The following is a 15,496-nucleotide window of genomic DNA, read 5'->3' on the forward strand; positions in this document are numbered from 1 at the left end:
CTTACGCATGAATCTGTGGGAGATGCTACGTACTTTGAATGATATGCATGATACACCCCGTTACATTCTTTCTTCGTAAACTGTGTAATTTGACAGCAAGCCATTTCAAGTAGAGACGAAAACTGTTTACACAAGGAAGCAGACGTAGGCTCTGAAGCAGTCAGCTTGGTTGCTAGAGCTGCATTGATCATGCTCGAGATCAAGACAAATCGTTTACCGACAAATGACGTAGGCACTGCATCAACAGCGTTAGACAGGAAAGTCCAGCCTGCAGTTTTATGGCATCAGTCAATGAGCCGCAACTTCAAGACCTGCTGAGCAGTGACAGGTTTGCAAACAGTTAACATTTTTAACATATAACTGACAGTAATGTTGCATTGTCAAATTTTAAGAGTTTTCAACTCGTTACTAAAAATTTAAACTATTTGTGAATTGTGAGTTTACAATAATGTTTCTAGATACGCGTCAAGAGCCTGTTTCATACAATTTGAAAAGCCTCTAACGGTAAAACCAAGCAAGGATCAGGCGGATTTAGATGACGTCACTGTTCAGCTGTCAGAAGTTGTGCACCAGTCGGTAGCTGTACTGATTAGAGCTGGAACGTTGTTTCTCAGCCACCGCGGGAGAGCAACGTACAAAGAAATCTTGCAGAGTACAGGACCTTTTGCAGAATGCGGTAGGAAGGTCTCATGTTGCGTACAGCATTCTTCTATTTCATGCTCTGACTGTAAGTATTGCATGTATGCGATCATTCTTGAATTAACGAGCGTGCTACTAGTGCATGTATTAATTTAAATGTCGTATTTTTATATAGATAACCTTAATTAAGGATAACAGCCACAGACCGTGTATCTAAAAGATTTAAGACCGCTAGCTAAGACTGCTTCTAGCTGAATTAACTAAGCTAAGAATTCGCAATTGCATGCACGTGAAGTTGAGTGAGATAAAGTAGTATAAGTACAACCACTAAGTATAAATAGATAATGACTCTGTTTGTGTCTATACTGTACAGCTGTCGTCGCAGCTTGACAACACAGTTCCTGAAGATCAAATATGGAATCATTTTGAGACGAAAATGGTTCCATGGATTAACAAATTTCAGCGAGAGGAATCATCATTTTCTCTGTCTTCCTCAACGCTAGCTGATGACAGACAAACGTTTTGGACAACTTTTGGAAACAGTCTGTGCTCTCTTGTTTATCAGTTATCAATACCAGAGGTATGTGCTTTGTAAGTTATCCTTTGTCTTCCAATAAGTCTAAATTATATCAGTTTGATATCTGTAAGCAAAAAGGAAGTCGATTATCTGTTTTTGTTTCACTTAGTTGTATATTTTGATACAGTGGTAATTAATTAATAACTTATTGGTTAAAGGGGCTGCAGATTCTCAGACCTGACGTTACATTCAAAGACAAAAATGGAATCCGTCACGAAGGTATCGCAATCTCGCTTTCTGACGTTTGTCTTCTCATGGCAGACAGAAATATCGCTCTCTTTGACTCAAGTTCGCTGGAGAAATCGGTTGCCTCGGTCAAGCAGTACGGCAAAAGGTCTCAAGTGATTAACCTGTTAGATACTACAAGCAGTGATACAAAAATAAGGAAGCCTCGTCACGGAGACTGCAATACAAGGAGAGTTCGCTGCTGCGTTTTATCTAAAGAATTATTTACAGAAGACATCATCAGAAACTTGAGAAGAGGTTCATACAGTTTGCTGGGTTTACTCACTGCATGTACATAATGTGTCGCATATTTGCATGCAGCTGCGAACATGATAGAAGAAAGAGAGTCTTCAGAAAATCCAGTCACCTCTTCTTCCCAAGGTGCTATATAGAATATGTTTCTGTACATGTTTTTCTTTAATTTTAATTAACTTAATCCTACAGAAAAAGACACACAATTGATTCAGATAGAGGAAGTACCACAACATACACGGATTTAGAAGGTTGGTGTCAACACAGGCATATAATATAAGCAAAGGTTGGCGTGCCTAAATAGAGTTTTGTGTGAGAACAGGCGATTTCATTTTGTTTGATGACGATTTCGCTGATAACACAGGTTTGAAAAATTCATTTTGTTTGTCGTAATTTTTCAATTGTCATTATACGCAATTAGGGAGTGAGAAGCCACATGGACAATTAGGGAGTGAGATGTCACATGGACAGTTACAGGCTTCGTACCTGAATAAACAAGGTCATTGTTTGAAATAATGCATCTATCATATTAAATTAATTAAATAATTTTTAGACTTGTTTGAATAATTTGTCTTTCAGATTAAATTAATTAAATAATTTTTAGACTTTCAAGCACTTCAAGAAACTTTTACATAGTAGATCCTCTAGGTCGACGGTACGAGAGTCATCAATGTATGGCTTGAGAATTAATTAATGTAAAAATTAAAATAAAAAATAACATAACTCTGCTTAGATTCTCACACTGATTTGCCACAGTCTCAATTTTTAACCCCAAGTTCACAACTTTCCAATGTTTTCCAAACACTTCAAGATGCGTATGGAAGTAGCGAGTCTGAAACGTCTCCAGGTAAACGTACTATATCTAATGATAAAGAGCTTGTACGTAATGGTCTATAACAGAAAAGCTGCCCGGAAGATCATCGTTTTCCACTGTGGTTTCTCCACATGTCTGCCGTCAGTTGGATGTCTACAAAGAAAACAGAATTGATTCCCTTGAGATGGAAAATTCAATACTTGATGACGGTACTAGAGATGTAGGCCCACGATTGGTGTACAGCATTATAAGAGTAACACTGCAATTCTTTCAGAGTCTCAATTAGATCTAAGAAACCAAAAACATTCTGAAGAAACCCTTTCTGAAAACTTACGAATGTTTCAAGGTTTGTGTGATGTAAATGTCATCCAGTGCACGTATATGTAATTGCTGTATACAGTGGTTTGAGCAACTTCTAGTAGTGTTGTAGCATCGAATATTGCTGAATACTTGATCTCTCTCCACCATAGTGACACCTATTATGACTAATGAAAGGAAGAGAAACGTTGCTGTAATCAGGAATTCAGCAAGTTAGCATTCTAACATGAACAGTACTTTTGACTTTCCAACAGTTGTTTTCTTATAGAATCAGCTCCAGACACTTCCGGCGCGCCACGATCGCCTATGCCTAGACGGTCAAAGCGGTCAAGAAAATCGCTGATCATCTGTGTGCGTTGTGGAAATGACAGTCCAGCTCCTCTACTAAAATGCGGGTCTTGTTCTCAAAAATGGCACCATGAATGCCTTGGCATCAGAGAAGACGACACAAGTCCTTTCTTTTGCTTTCCTCCTGAAGGATGCAGACTGTGACTATAGATATATGTGATGACTACATTTTGTGTTGCATTCTAGCGCAAGTTATGTGTTTTCGACAGTGTAAACCTTCGAATCATGATTATCTAGAAGTGTTACGACATTCAGTAAATTTGTTCAGTCTATATATACAAATAAATGCGATCGAAAATAGCTGTAAACACAAGAAAGTGTTGTTCCGTGTCGAGTAGTTTCTTAACTCAGTTTTACTTTTTTACTTTAATTTTCATATTATAATTAAATTTTTAAATATATATTCAACTAAAACATGGACACATTGATCATTTCGATTCCTCAAAATGATTAATATCTAAGGGCGTGCTTGTTGTATGTAACTTAGTCAAATTTGAAACATTTGATCATCGCAGTTTGCATTAATAGTTAAATAATACTCTTAATCGACCTTGTTTGCTAAGACTAAACATAATCTAGTGCACTCTAGGTTCTGCAAAAGTTATGCACCTTTCGCAATTTTACAAATCTTTTTATAAATTTTATACTTTAAGATTACTTGTTATATTTATATACATACGTTACTATTAGTATAATTTATTGTACGATTTTACACGATGATATGCAAAGTCGAAATGAATACGAAAGATTACAAAAAATTACTTCGAGTCGAGGGAATCACAAGAAATGACTGAGTTAATTCCCAACGGAATCACAGCGGAATCACAAGAAATGACTGGGAGTCACGGGAATCACAGCGGAATTGCAAGAAGTGACTGGGAGTCACGGGAGTCACAGCGGAATCACGAGAAATGACTGGGAGTCACGGGAGTCACAGCGGAATCACACGAAATGACTGGGAGTCACGGGAATCACAGGGAATCACAAGAAATCACAGGGAATCACAGGAAATCACGTGAAATCACAGGGAATTACAGAGAATCACAGGGAATCACATGAAATGACTGGGAGTCACATGAAATCACAAAGAATCACAGGGAATCACAGGAAATCATAGGAAATCACAAGAAGTCACAGGGAATCACAAGGAATCATCCAAGAATTACAGGAAATCACATGGAAACGCAGGAAAACACAGGGAATTACTCGGAATCACACGAAATCGCTAAGAGTTACAAGCAATCACTTTAATCGTATGCAATTCCATAAAATCAAGCTTCGAGTAGACAAGCTAAAAATTTAATTTTTTATTTAATGGCCACGAATCAATGAAAATCACGCAGAATAAGGGAGTCACGTTGGAATCACTGTGACTCCGAAACGAGTCAATAATTACTGCGTCGCAAATCGTGCCAGGTCTAAACACAAAGATCTAATTATCATGTCTGTATGTTTCACAGGAATAATATCAGTCCATTTCAAGTTTTCTTGGAAGAGAAAGCAATGCAGTTCTACGGGGATTTTTTACCAGGGTGTACTTCAGACCTCATGGAAAGTGAGCAGTCGCAAAGTGAAATACAAAGCAGCGAAAGTCAGGAGAATTTAAGCATGTGCACGGTACTGACTCTCGCTTGAATACTACTGACTTATGTGTCATTACAGAATTTGGTGTTGTCAATGAAAAGCAACACCTAATAATTAGAAGTCACTGTGTTGCTAAAACTTTGATGGAATCGTGTAAGCTAATTAGAGACGCTGCCTTAAAGTCGTCAAACAAAGCTGCTGCAAGAATGATAGCAAGACGTCTAAAAGCAAGAACACCAACAGAATATCACGTGGATGACGAGGTTCTTGTACGTTTTTTCCAGACATTCGTCCAGGCCGTCGGCGAAACAAAACTATCACAGGTTGATAACTTGTGTACAAGGCAAAGTAACTGCCGCGGACCCAGAAACTACAAATATCGTGTCGAATTTACGACTGCAGATGGACGAAATAACAACTGGTGGTTCACTGTAACAGACGTAACGTCTCCTTCGATGCATTTGGAAACACTACGACACATAGAGCGCATGATCTCGTTCGTTCGACTAGAAAATTAGAGTTTGAGAACACATTCTTGTTGGCAAGAGCTATCGTACTGGCAGCTCCTCGTGTTCTGTTACGAAGAAGGAGAGGTGTCTTGCTTTCACATCCTCTTTCTCTCCACAGTGTTGACTGCTCATTGGTAATGTCTTCACGGTTGAGCGTGTTAGTCTCATTCATGAAACGAGACCGTTGGTAAAATGAACGTTTGTAACTGAGACTATCGCTGAATAAAGGTAGAAACTTGGTGTGAACGACGTCAAAATTGCTGTAGTCAATAGTAACAAGAACGGTAAACGTTTACTTGACCAACAACGCAAGAAGACAGTCAAAAGTGTTGAGCACTGATTTTCTACAAACACAATTAACGATTAGCCATGCAGTAATTGCTAACTATAGTTTGAAAAACTTACCTTGTAAAAACTATTTAATTAACGGCAATCTACACAAGTGATAAATATCTCAATGTGCGTAGGCGCTTAGCAAAAATATCAACGTTAATTTGTATAGCTATTCTGCTGATACGTTAATACTTATAGTTAGTTGAAGGCTCTACAGTACGGAGAGATACTTACATTTCATCAAACGTGTAGCTAACACCAACGATTTTCTTTCTACAACACGTTTGAAGCGCATTCAATATCTCTTTAGTTAAAGGCACACTCCGTCGTTTAGCGCTACGCCCAAGCGCTAGATATTAGCAGCAAATAGCCTAAAAACAGAGCGCATACGATGGTCACGTGAGAAACATTTCGTCAACACGCTCTAACGCTAGAAGCCTCGCTAAACTGTACCATCAAAATGCTAGAAGACTCTCGCGAGACGTTGAGAAAATGTCCCCGTGGGTTATGAAACGGGCATGGATGCGCATTCAAGACTGAAGGGACTAAGTTGACAACTGCACTGCATTTGTGCGCTTGCACTTATCACGTGACCTAATTACTGTTTATCACGTGATCATCGTATTGCTCTGTTTTCATGCTGCTAAGTAGTGCTCGCATGTTCAAACCTGGTTTTGTGTACCTATTTGGTGCCTTCGACCTGAGGAAAGATGACGAGTTGGATTGCGAGCGACACGAACTCTGCTTCAACAACGAGATTGCAAAATCGGTCCCGTACGTTTTCCTTATTTGTAACGGTCTGATATCCAGCTTTGCCTGTGGTTCAGACCAACCTTCCAACTTGATTTATCAGAGAGTGCTGTAGAACTCTCTAAGTAGGGATGCGACGATTCTAAAATGGCCGCCCTTAAAAAATTAGCCAAAATACGTGCTATCCAGATTTCTTCTAGATAACTCAGTAAAAAATCTCAGAGCCACCTAACGCTCGACTGTAAACGGTCCGAATGGTAGCCAGACTACTAACGTTGACACTACGGTCCGTGACCCTTCCGGCCATTTCAATTTCTTAATTTTCAAATTTCAATTTAATTTTTCATTTTTCATTTTTTAATTTTTTTAAAGGTTTTCAATTATTTTACTAAAAAAATTAATTCGGTAAGCATTTTTATTTTTCATTTTTTATTTTTTGTTGTTCTATTTTCAAGTTTCTATCTTTGATTATATTTGGTTGAGTTGAATGTCAAAAGAATTGAACGCGGAAAGAACGAAAAATGAACGCAGCAAGAATGAAAATTGAACGCAGCAAGAACGAAAATTGAACGCAGCAAGAACGAAAAATGAAAGAGCCTTGTGCGAATAACGCAGCAGGGAGTCTGGTGGAACCCGTGCCCTAGTCATAACTCTACGCAGGAGGGAGTTGCTTTTCATTCCAACACGTACTGCTGACTGGAAGGGGCGGAGTGAATCTTGGACGACTTCCACCCTAGGACGATCTCTTGCAATTTCCGCTCTAACGAGAAGGGAATCTCCCTCTCCCCCAAAATAATCAATCTCAGGTGCGATCAGCCATTGCTGATGAGCACAGTACATATGCATGGTAAATGAATTTATCTATTACCACATAGAATTCTAACAATTGCAACAGTCTAGCTAAATCTAAAACTCAACAAATTTAGTAACTATACTGAAACTCGTTCAAACTCTTCTAGGCTACTCTAGATTAACTACCATTTATACACGCAGTACACAGCAACTAAAAACAAAGATGCCTGGTTTGCTGTTCTACACATGCGCGCGTACGTGCCTCCATCACTTCGGGAATTGAATTTTGAGCTTCCGTCCTCGCGGATGGCTCTCTTGTCACTGAAGACCTGCTTAAGCCGGACGACGTCGTGTGCTGCTAGCCAAGTACCTCGGGTATAGCTCATGCAGACTCGGTTGACTTTGCGCCGTCATGATCGCACCGTCGCTGTGAACGAGGCTACTACCTTATACGCATGAGAAGACTGGCAGAAACGACAGCGAAGCTTCTCCCAGTGCCAAATATGCCACCGCTGTACAAGACCTCCGGCAAACATCACAATCTGCTGTCGGGAGTGGCTTGGGTGTCAGCAGTCGTAGAGCGGTGGCAAGTTACAAGTGGCCGACGTTGCCTTCTGTCTCTGCATTAGCTACAACATGAAGGTCCAGTGAGGACCACTCAGCGTGACTCTCCGTATACGTAGCTTGGACGAATTGACAAAGCTGGGCAAGCAAGTAAGTCATGTATTGCATGCCCGCGGTACTTGGCCAGCATACGACGTCGTTCGGCTTACACAGGTCTGCAGTGACAAGAGAACCATCCGCATGGACAGAAGTTCAACATTCAATTCCCGAGGTGACGGAGGCACGTACGTACGCGCGCATGTGTAGAAAAGCAAACCTAGCCTCGTACAAGACCCTCTCGCGCCGTCATGCCCGGTTCCCGTATAATACGACAACGCTGGAGAGGGTCTGGGATCATACCGCCTACTTTCTTCACCTAGTGTCACCCCACGTCATCTAAGTGTCACCCCACGTCACCAATGTCAACACTCTCATGCTCTTAGTTAACTAGGAAGCTATCCTTCCATCAAAGTTATGCTAGCTGTGATATTCGATTGCATACATTCACTGTTACATTTCGTTCCTGTACGGCTGCATGAGAAGAGACCCGCCTTGCCGCATGGAAAGAGATTCATTCACAGAGGGAGCTCGATCCTGAGTTCGATTCACGTTATCTGAAGCTGTGAGGTCCAATGTGATTCGATCAGCAGTCTAAGTAGCTTGGACTAGGAATGCACTAGGCGACGCTCTATTACTGTGCCAGGCTACGAGAACAATACAAATCGGGAAGCTCGAGTACGATTCGGGAACATTTGGAGCCTGGCAGAACGTGCCGTCAGACATGGTGTTGACTTCCGCTCTTGAGTCTCTTGGACAGGAAGTCCTCTTTCCCAGAGAGGTTGGCAAATACGTAGAGCTCGCGTAGAGACAGGATACCGACACTGAAAGGAAACAAGTAGAGTACGAATGGAAGGTCAAGTCTGTCGCAAGACATTCCGTGTGACACATGAGAATAACTATTAGACTAATCGTATTAGTAGTCAGAGGCTTGGTGACATACGAGCTAGTTTGATCATTTAATAGCATAAACGGTAAGCGGTATGATCCCAGACCCTCTCCAGCGTTGTCGTGTTATACGGGAACCGGGCATGACGGTGCGAGAGAGTCTGGTACGAGGCTAAGCAAACCAGACATCTTTGTTTTTAGTTGCTGTGTACTGCGTGTATAAATGGTAGTTAATCTAGAGTAGCCTAAAAGAGTTTGAACGAGTTTCAGTATAGTTACTAAATTTGTTGAGTTTTAGATTTAGCTAGACTGTTGCAATTGTTAAAATTCTATGTGGTAATAGATAAAGTCATATACCATGCATATGTACTGTGCTCATCAGCAATGGCTGATCGCACCTGAGATTGATTATTTTGGGGGAGAGGGAGATTCCCTTCTCGTTAGAGCGGAAACTGCAAGAGATCGTCCTAAAAGGAAGTCGTCCAAGATTCACTCCGCCCCTTCCAATCAGCAGCACGTGTTGGAATGAAAAACGACTCCCTACTGCGTTGAGTATTGACTAGAGCACGGGTTCCACCAGACTCCCTGCTGCGTAATTCGCAGAAGGCTCTTTCATTTTTCGTTCTTGCTGCGTTGGTTCTTCGTTTTTGATGCGTTCAATTCTCATTCTTGCTGCTTTCATTTTTCGTTCTTTCCGCGTTCAATTCTTTTGACATTCAACTCAACCAAATATAATCAAAGATAGAAACTTGAAAATAGAACAACGAAAAATGAAAAATGAAAAATAAAAATCAATAATGAAAAATAAAAATTTGCTTGCTAAATTAATTTTCTTAGCAAAATAAGTGAAAACCTTTGACAAAAAATTGAAAAATGAAAACTGAAATTTGAAATTGAAAATTGAAATGGCCGGAAGGGTCGCGGACCCTGTAGGTGTTAATTGTATCAATAAAGTTTGATGAGCAATCTCAGATAATTGCACACGTCGTTTCCAAGGTAGTCCATCAAGTGTACTGGTAGAGTACACGTGTACGCTGGAGATGTTTACCTTTAGAAGCAAATCTTCTCACCGAGTTGCTCGTTTGCCTGCAGCCAAGTGTACTACAGAAATGTTGGCACGAATTTTCAAGGTACGTACTGTATATATGCGCACGTACACATTCTACATGAAATTTGTTCGATTCATCGTGCTGTGTATATACGCCGCAGTTGCGACCCGAGACCATGTTTCTCGTAGCAGAATAAATTCTCACTTTATATGTTGGCCGCGATGTTGAGCAAGATGCCAGTTTAGAAAATTAGAAAATTAGAATGATCAAATGGTACCACTGCCACTGTTGCAATTTTCAATTTGTAAAATCTAACAATGACAATAAGATACGTTTCCACATTTCAACAACGTCCTTATCAAACGATAGAATTAATACTCAACCAAAACTGCAAATTTTTGCTTTATGGTTTGTAAAAATTAGAAGTACATAGGACATTCGGAACATTTCCAATTTTTAGCAGCATTGAAATGCAAAAATTGGAATGATCAAAAGGGCACTGACCCATCTAACACTGTTGATAGTCAATGTTTGCCGATATCAATTTCTAGGTCAGTCGATACCATACCACTGTCGTTACAACGGAACTGAGTGCATACCTAGACTGTACATTTCAATTGTCTTGATCACGATCGCAAAACGACGACTACCTATACCAGGCCTATATACGTAATCTAAACTACCAGGTAGTTTGCATGTTTAGTTCCATGACAGCTAGGGTTTCAACAAATACGTATTGTCTAGCTAGGACTCGGCGTCTCAGTAGACGGTCTGAAAACTCCGTTGGACGTGTTACTCACGAACGTGAGGCGCCTGCGGATACCGTACAACTAGTATACTTCTATACTTTTAGCTATAACCATTTGTATATAATCTTAACACCATGGTCAGCTGGTATAAATAATAAATATGACACCAAATAATGAACATCACAACAAATTAAATTTGAACAAATTACAAAGCCTCAAGACTAGAATAAATTTGACACACGCACAAGTTACGGTCTTGAGGTAAAATTGCATCTGTCCCTAAAATCATGTCTCTGTCATACTGAGAATTCCATAACTTAATTGTTTTGTAAATTATAACTATGATCAGGGATGGAATGACACTCTGTTGCATCCCATCCACGACACGTCAACGGGTGTTGTCAGGTTGTGTGAAATATCTTTGAGAAATTCTTCCTCCAAGTCAAAATAATGCTGTGTACTGGGCGTGAGAAGATCTCTGTAGTATGAATACAACTCTCCCTTTCCGGCACCAAACCCATAAATATCAAGCTCCTTGCACAAATGTAAGGAAAAGATGACGGCATACATTCCCGCTGTTGGACTCCTCAGACCTTTGAGACGATGTTTTAACACGTACTTTGACAAAATATCGTTAACAGTGCTAATAAGATGCCTGGAAAATGCATAGACGGGGCCATGTGTTGCACAGAATCGCCCAATTGTGCTAATTCCACCTGGATGATGACACTGAACCAAAAGTGTTTTAGGGTTTACGTTTTGGAGACACTTTCCTTTACGTGAGACGGCTAAATTGATAATTGCAACATCAGGCATACGTCTCCCAACGTAGTTCTCGTAAGGATAAATTGGAGCGTCGTTTAGTCGTATGACAACGTCGTGTCCGTCGATATCATCAGCGTGTCTCTGACTCAAAAGCCTTCCTGATGAACCGACTAGAGCGCACGATCTCGCTCGTTCCACTAGAACATTAGAGTTTGAGAACACAGTCTGGTTGGCAAGAGCTATACTTCTTGATATATCGTTATACACCGTATGTTTAGCAGCTCCTAGTGATCTGTTACAGAGAAGGAGAGGTGTCTTACTTTCACATCCTCTTTCTTTCCACAGTGTTGACTGCTTCTTGGTAATGTTTACTGTGGACTGCTCATTGGTAATGTTTTCACGGTTGAGCCTGTTAGGCACGTTTCTTGATACTTGTTTGGATGACGACTCATTCATGAAAACAGACAGTTGGTAAAACGAACGTCTATATTCGAGACTGTCCTTGAGATAAAGGTAGAAATTTGGTGCAAACAACGCCAAACATGCTGTAGTCAATAGTAACAACGGCAAACGTTTACATGTCCAAGAATGCCAGAAGACAGTCAAAGTGTTGAGCACTGTTTTTCTAAAAAAAACACAATTTTAATGTTAGTAATTAATTGTTTGAAAAAGTTACCTTGTAAAAACTATTTAACTGCAATATATACACAAGTGATAAATATTTCTAATATCAGTGGCCTAGAGTGACATGGGCTAGACCAAGCTAAGCCTCCAATTCATTTGTAAGCGTAAGTCAATAAAATTGTGGACTGTAAATACGTGTGAGGGAGGACCAAAGCTGTATATAGAATATACACCACACTTTTTCCAGTCTGAATCTGCCACTGATTCTACCGTATCAGTCAATTAGAAGGCAATAAAAGTGGGCGTGCCAAAAATAGGCGTGTCCCGTAGCATCCTGAAAATTATAACGTTTGTATAGCTATTCTGCTGGTTAGTTAGTTGATGGCTCTACAGCCCAGATACATACTTAGCTAAATTCATCAAATATTAACCAAATACTTCCTTTCTAAAACACGTTTGACGAGCATTCAATATCTATAGGGTTTAGGGTAACATGACAGTGTCACGTGAACTTTTAGTTTGCACCAACAGTTAATTAAAGAAGGCCAACGCAAATAGAACAGTAAATATTTGGAAAAAGACACAGTGCGCACATTGTACATGCGTATAACAAAGATGCAAACGGCGGTTGCTTCAGTTGCAGTACTATTAAAGCATTAATTACTGTTCAATGACGTGGACGTTGACAGATACGAGCATACATTCGCCATATCTAGTATTATAAAGCTCAAATTGTGTGTGTGTGTGTGTGTGTGTGTGTGTGTGTGTGTGTGTGTGTGTGTGTGTGTGTGTGTGTGTGTGTGTGTGTGTGTGTGTGTGTGTGGTGCGTGCGCGCGTGCGTGCGTGTGTGTGTGTGTGTGTGTGTGTGTGTGTGTGTGTGTGTGTGTGTGTGTGTGTGTGTGTGTGTGTGTGTGTGTGTGCGTCTTACCATGAATGGTCTTGATGTGGTTGTGATTGACAGCTGTGTTCGTGGCCCACATTTCCCAAGCTTACTGCATGGTCTCCCACTGACTACTGCTTAGGTACAACAGACAGACGACAAGCAAGGATCTTGCTGATCTACGTGCCTGATGACGTCAACATATCCCAGAGGCCAAATTATTGGTGGATTATCTAATGGCGGTCGCTGAAACATCCGCCAATCCGCCAAATAAATTCCCCGCCAATATTTCATCTTGTTTATAGAATTAAATCTCCCGCCAAATGGTGCAAATATGATAGAGAGGCGCCAAGAAGAAGCCGTCAAGACGGATTATACATGTACCATACGCAACCGGAAGTACATTATTTAAATTTTCATTTTAAAAATAAAAATGAACAAAAAACACTAAACTTGTGGTGTTTCAAATATCCATTGCTTTAGAGTTTGATTAATTAATTAACACTACAATATATATATATATATATATATATATATATATATATATATATATATATATATATATATATATGTATGTATATAGCCAAATATATATTTCCATATAAACAATCTAGGATACAGGCAAATCCCATGAACTAAAATTACTGTCATTATTGTCTAACAACAATCTACTGAGAATCATGCGTGCATTATAGGACCATAACTTGGCTGACAATGGCTGCAACAAATTATTTAAAGACTGACTAAAAGGAATAGTATTAACAGAAACAATTTTAGATGCTACAGTCTTCAATGTATCCAAGCTGACATCCGACCATGAACCAAATGATTCAACTGCAAGTGGATATATATATATATCAATAAATTGAAAATGAAATTTTAACGTTGTATTCAATTTTCAATTAAAATTAAAATTGAAATTGAATGGACGTTCCATATGCGCGCATACGTTTCATACACTGAGTATACGCCACGTGTCTTTTCCTCAGACTCAACAACAGATCGCAAAGTCAGTCCTTGATCCGCGAAGATTGAAGCGCAAAAGCCTCACAGACAACTTGGTCACAAAACGCACGCAACAGGATGGTAGTTCAAGGTTCACAGGGTCGACAAACGAATCTCTGATTTGTAGGACGTCCGTACGCGAGCACACATACCTGTTACATGTACTGTACTGCACGTTGTACAGTAATTGACCCTAATCCAAAACTCACGCGGCTGGAGCGGAATGCGCGATAGACTTTACACCTCTTGGCAGGTATCTCCCCAACAAATCTTGCGGAGCGCAGAACAAGAATTGGCATTTTACCCAACCCTTTAGAGGGCCTTTATCGCCGAAAGTATGGTGAGCTAGCTACTATAGCTAAGGTCTGGCTACGTGAAACTATGGGCGCGTTCGATTGGGCTTTCGTGTGCACGCCCCTCTTCCAACTTCTACAGTTCTGCCGCTATAGTAGAAAGAGCCAACTCTACCGACTCTGCTGCTCGTTGGAAGAGCACTCTCCTCTTCCAGCCTCTACCAGCTCCTGCGCTGGTAGAGGTTGGACGAGAGGCGTTTCTTTCAGACAACCCGCCCATAGGCTATAGCTTGCGTCTCACAGTTTCGTTTACTCTATGCTAGTACGCTACGTCTTACCTCGAGTTGCTGTCTTCTTTCAAGGGACGAGAGCGAGGATTGTACTGTGACACTCCAAAGCGCATGATTACCCTAGACGACCACGGGCACTTCGAGAAATACGTTTGGCCGCGCTCTGGACGCAAGTATAGCACAAACCTAGTCTCGTTCTTCTACTCCCGTGCTTGTTCGCATCCGATTATCGTGTGTCTGTCTCACTCTCAAATCTACGCCCGAGTCCACGAATGCTGATGAGAAGGTGCTCATTGATATAAACTAGTAATAGACGTCGTCTCTGGTCGAGCATCGCCTCAAATGAAACCTACGAGCATTTGGAGATGAGTCGAACAGAACATTTCAATCTAATTAGTCTGTTGTCACACTTCACTGGTGGTTAGAGTGTAGAGCTAGATATCAATTATCGGACACTCCCCGCTAGCGGACACTGGCGTACGGAAACCAGACGAAGATTTCTTGTATCTAAGACATGAATGTAGAGAGTGGTCACACGGTAACACGACGTGCTAGATTCGGCTTGATCACTTGGCGTATTGCTGTTCACAGTGACAAAATAGAACTTCCGCTGCTTCTCCCGTACATCGGACACGCCCATCAAGTATTGGACAGTCGCCGGTTTTTGCTTTCGACGATACCACAGTTCACTGTGTGCACCTTGAAATAATAGGTGACATGACATCAGTGTTCTCACCAGGATCTTTTGGCAGAGCGAGCCTGTTCATCTCTTTACTGGGATTCTTTTGTTCGAATGGGGCTGGGAAGAATCTTTCGTCCCAATGGGATTTTCATGTTTTTCGTCTTAAGTTGAGACGTTAGACTTTCTGAATGGAATACATACGCATTTCGCTTACTTTTTCACAGTCTGCAAAGTCTAGTCGTTTTCAGGAACGACCTAGAATTCTAGAACGCGTAAAACCCAAGACGAGTTCGCCATGGTAAAATTTTGACATTATACGTCATCTACTATACCTACAAATTGTCTGCGCTGTTATGGAAACAACCTAAAATGCTTTTGAGAGTCAGAAAAGCAAATCAAAAGTTTGTCGGCCCTGTCAACCAAACCGTACTGTACTCGCAACTTTTGACAACTCATTCGCCATTTCATGG

General features: G+C 40.7%; 2 protein-coding genes across 3 annotated transcripts; one reads left to right on the forward strand and one right to left on the reverse strand.

Annotated features, from left to right (window-relative positions):
• The first annotated feature begins 1,436 nt into the window (after positions 1-1,436).
• LOC134178324 (uncharacterized) lies at positions 1,437-3,490 on the forward strand. The gene is made up of 10 exons (XM_062645187.1): positions 1,437-1,699; positions 1,763-1,822; positions 1,886-1,944; positions 2,016-2,057; positions 2,115-2,192; positions 2,427-2,540; positions 2,594-2,716; positions 2,782-2,853; positions 2,978-3,037; positions 3,094-3,490. The coding sequence occupies exons 5-10, from the start codon at positions 2,150-2,152 to the stop codon at positions 3,315-3,317; spliced, it is 636 nt and encodes a 211-aa protein (XP_062501171.1). The 5' UTR covers positions 1,437-1,699; positions 1,763-1,822; positions 1,886-1,944; positions 2,016-2,057; positions 2,115-2,149; the 3' UTR covers positions 3,318-3,490.
• Positions 3,491-10,661: 7,171 nt separating this feature from the next.
• On the reverse strand, positions 10,662-14,637 carry LOC134178689 (CMP-N-acetylneuraminate-beta-galactosamide-alpha-2,3-sialyltransferase 1-like). 2 transcript variants are annotated; one of them, XM_062645572.1, is made up of 3 exons: positions 14,531-14,637; positions 14,393-14,464; positions 10,662-11,877 (listed from the first exon to the last, which is right to left on the reverse strand). In XM_062645572.1, the coding sequence occupies exons 2-3, from the start codon at positions 14,455-14,457 to the stop codon at positions 10,833-10,835; spliced, it is 1,110 nt and encodes a 369-aa protein (XP_062501556.1). In that variant the 5' UTR covers positions 14,458-14,464; positions 14,531-14,637; the 3' UTR covers positions 10,662-10,832. The 2 variants fall into 2 exon arrangements, with proteins under 2 accessions (XP_062501556.1, XP_062501555.1); XM_062645571.1 differs by having other exon boundaries at positions 14,393-14,617.
• Between the last annotated feature and the right edge of the window lie 859 nt (positions 14,638-15,496).

The sequence above is a fragment of the Corticium candelabrum genome, chromosome 4, assembly GCF_963422355.1.
Source record: "Corticium candelabrum chromosome 4, ooCorCand1.1, whole genome shotgun sequence".
Taxonomy (NCBI): Eukaryota; Metazoa; Porifera; class Homoscleromorpha; order Homosclerophorida; family Plakinidae; genus Corticium; species Corticium candelabrum.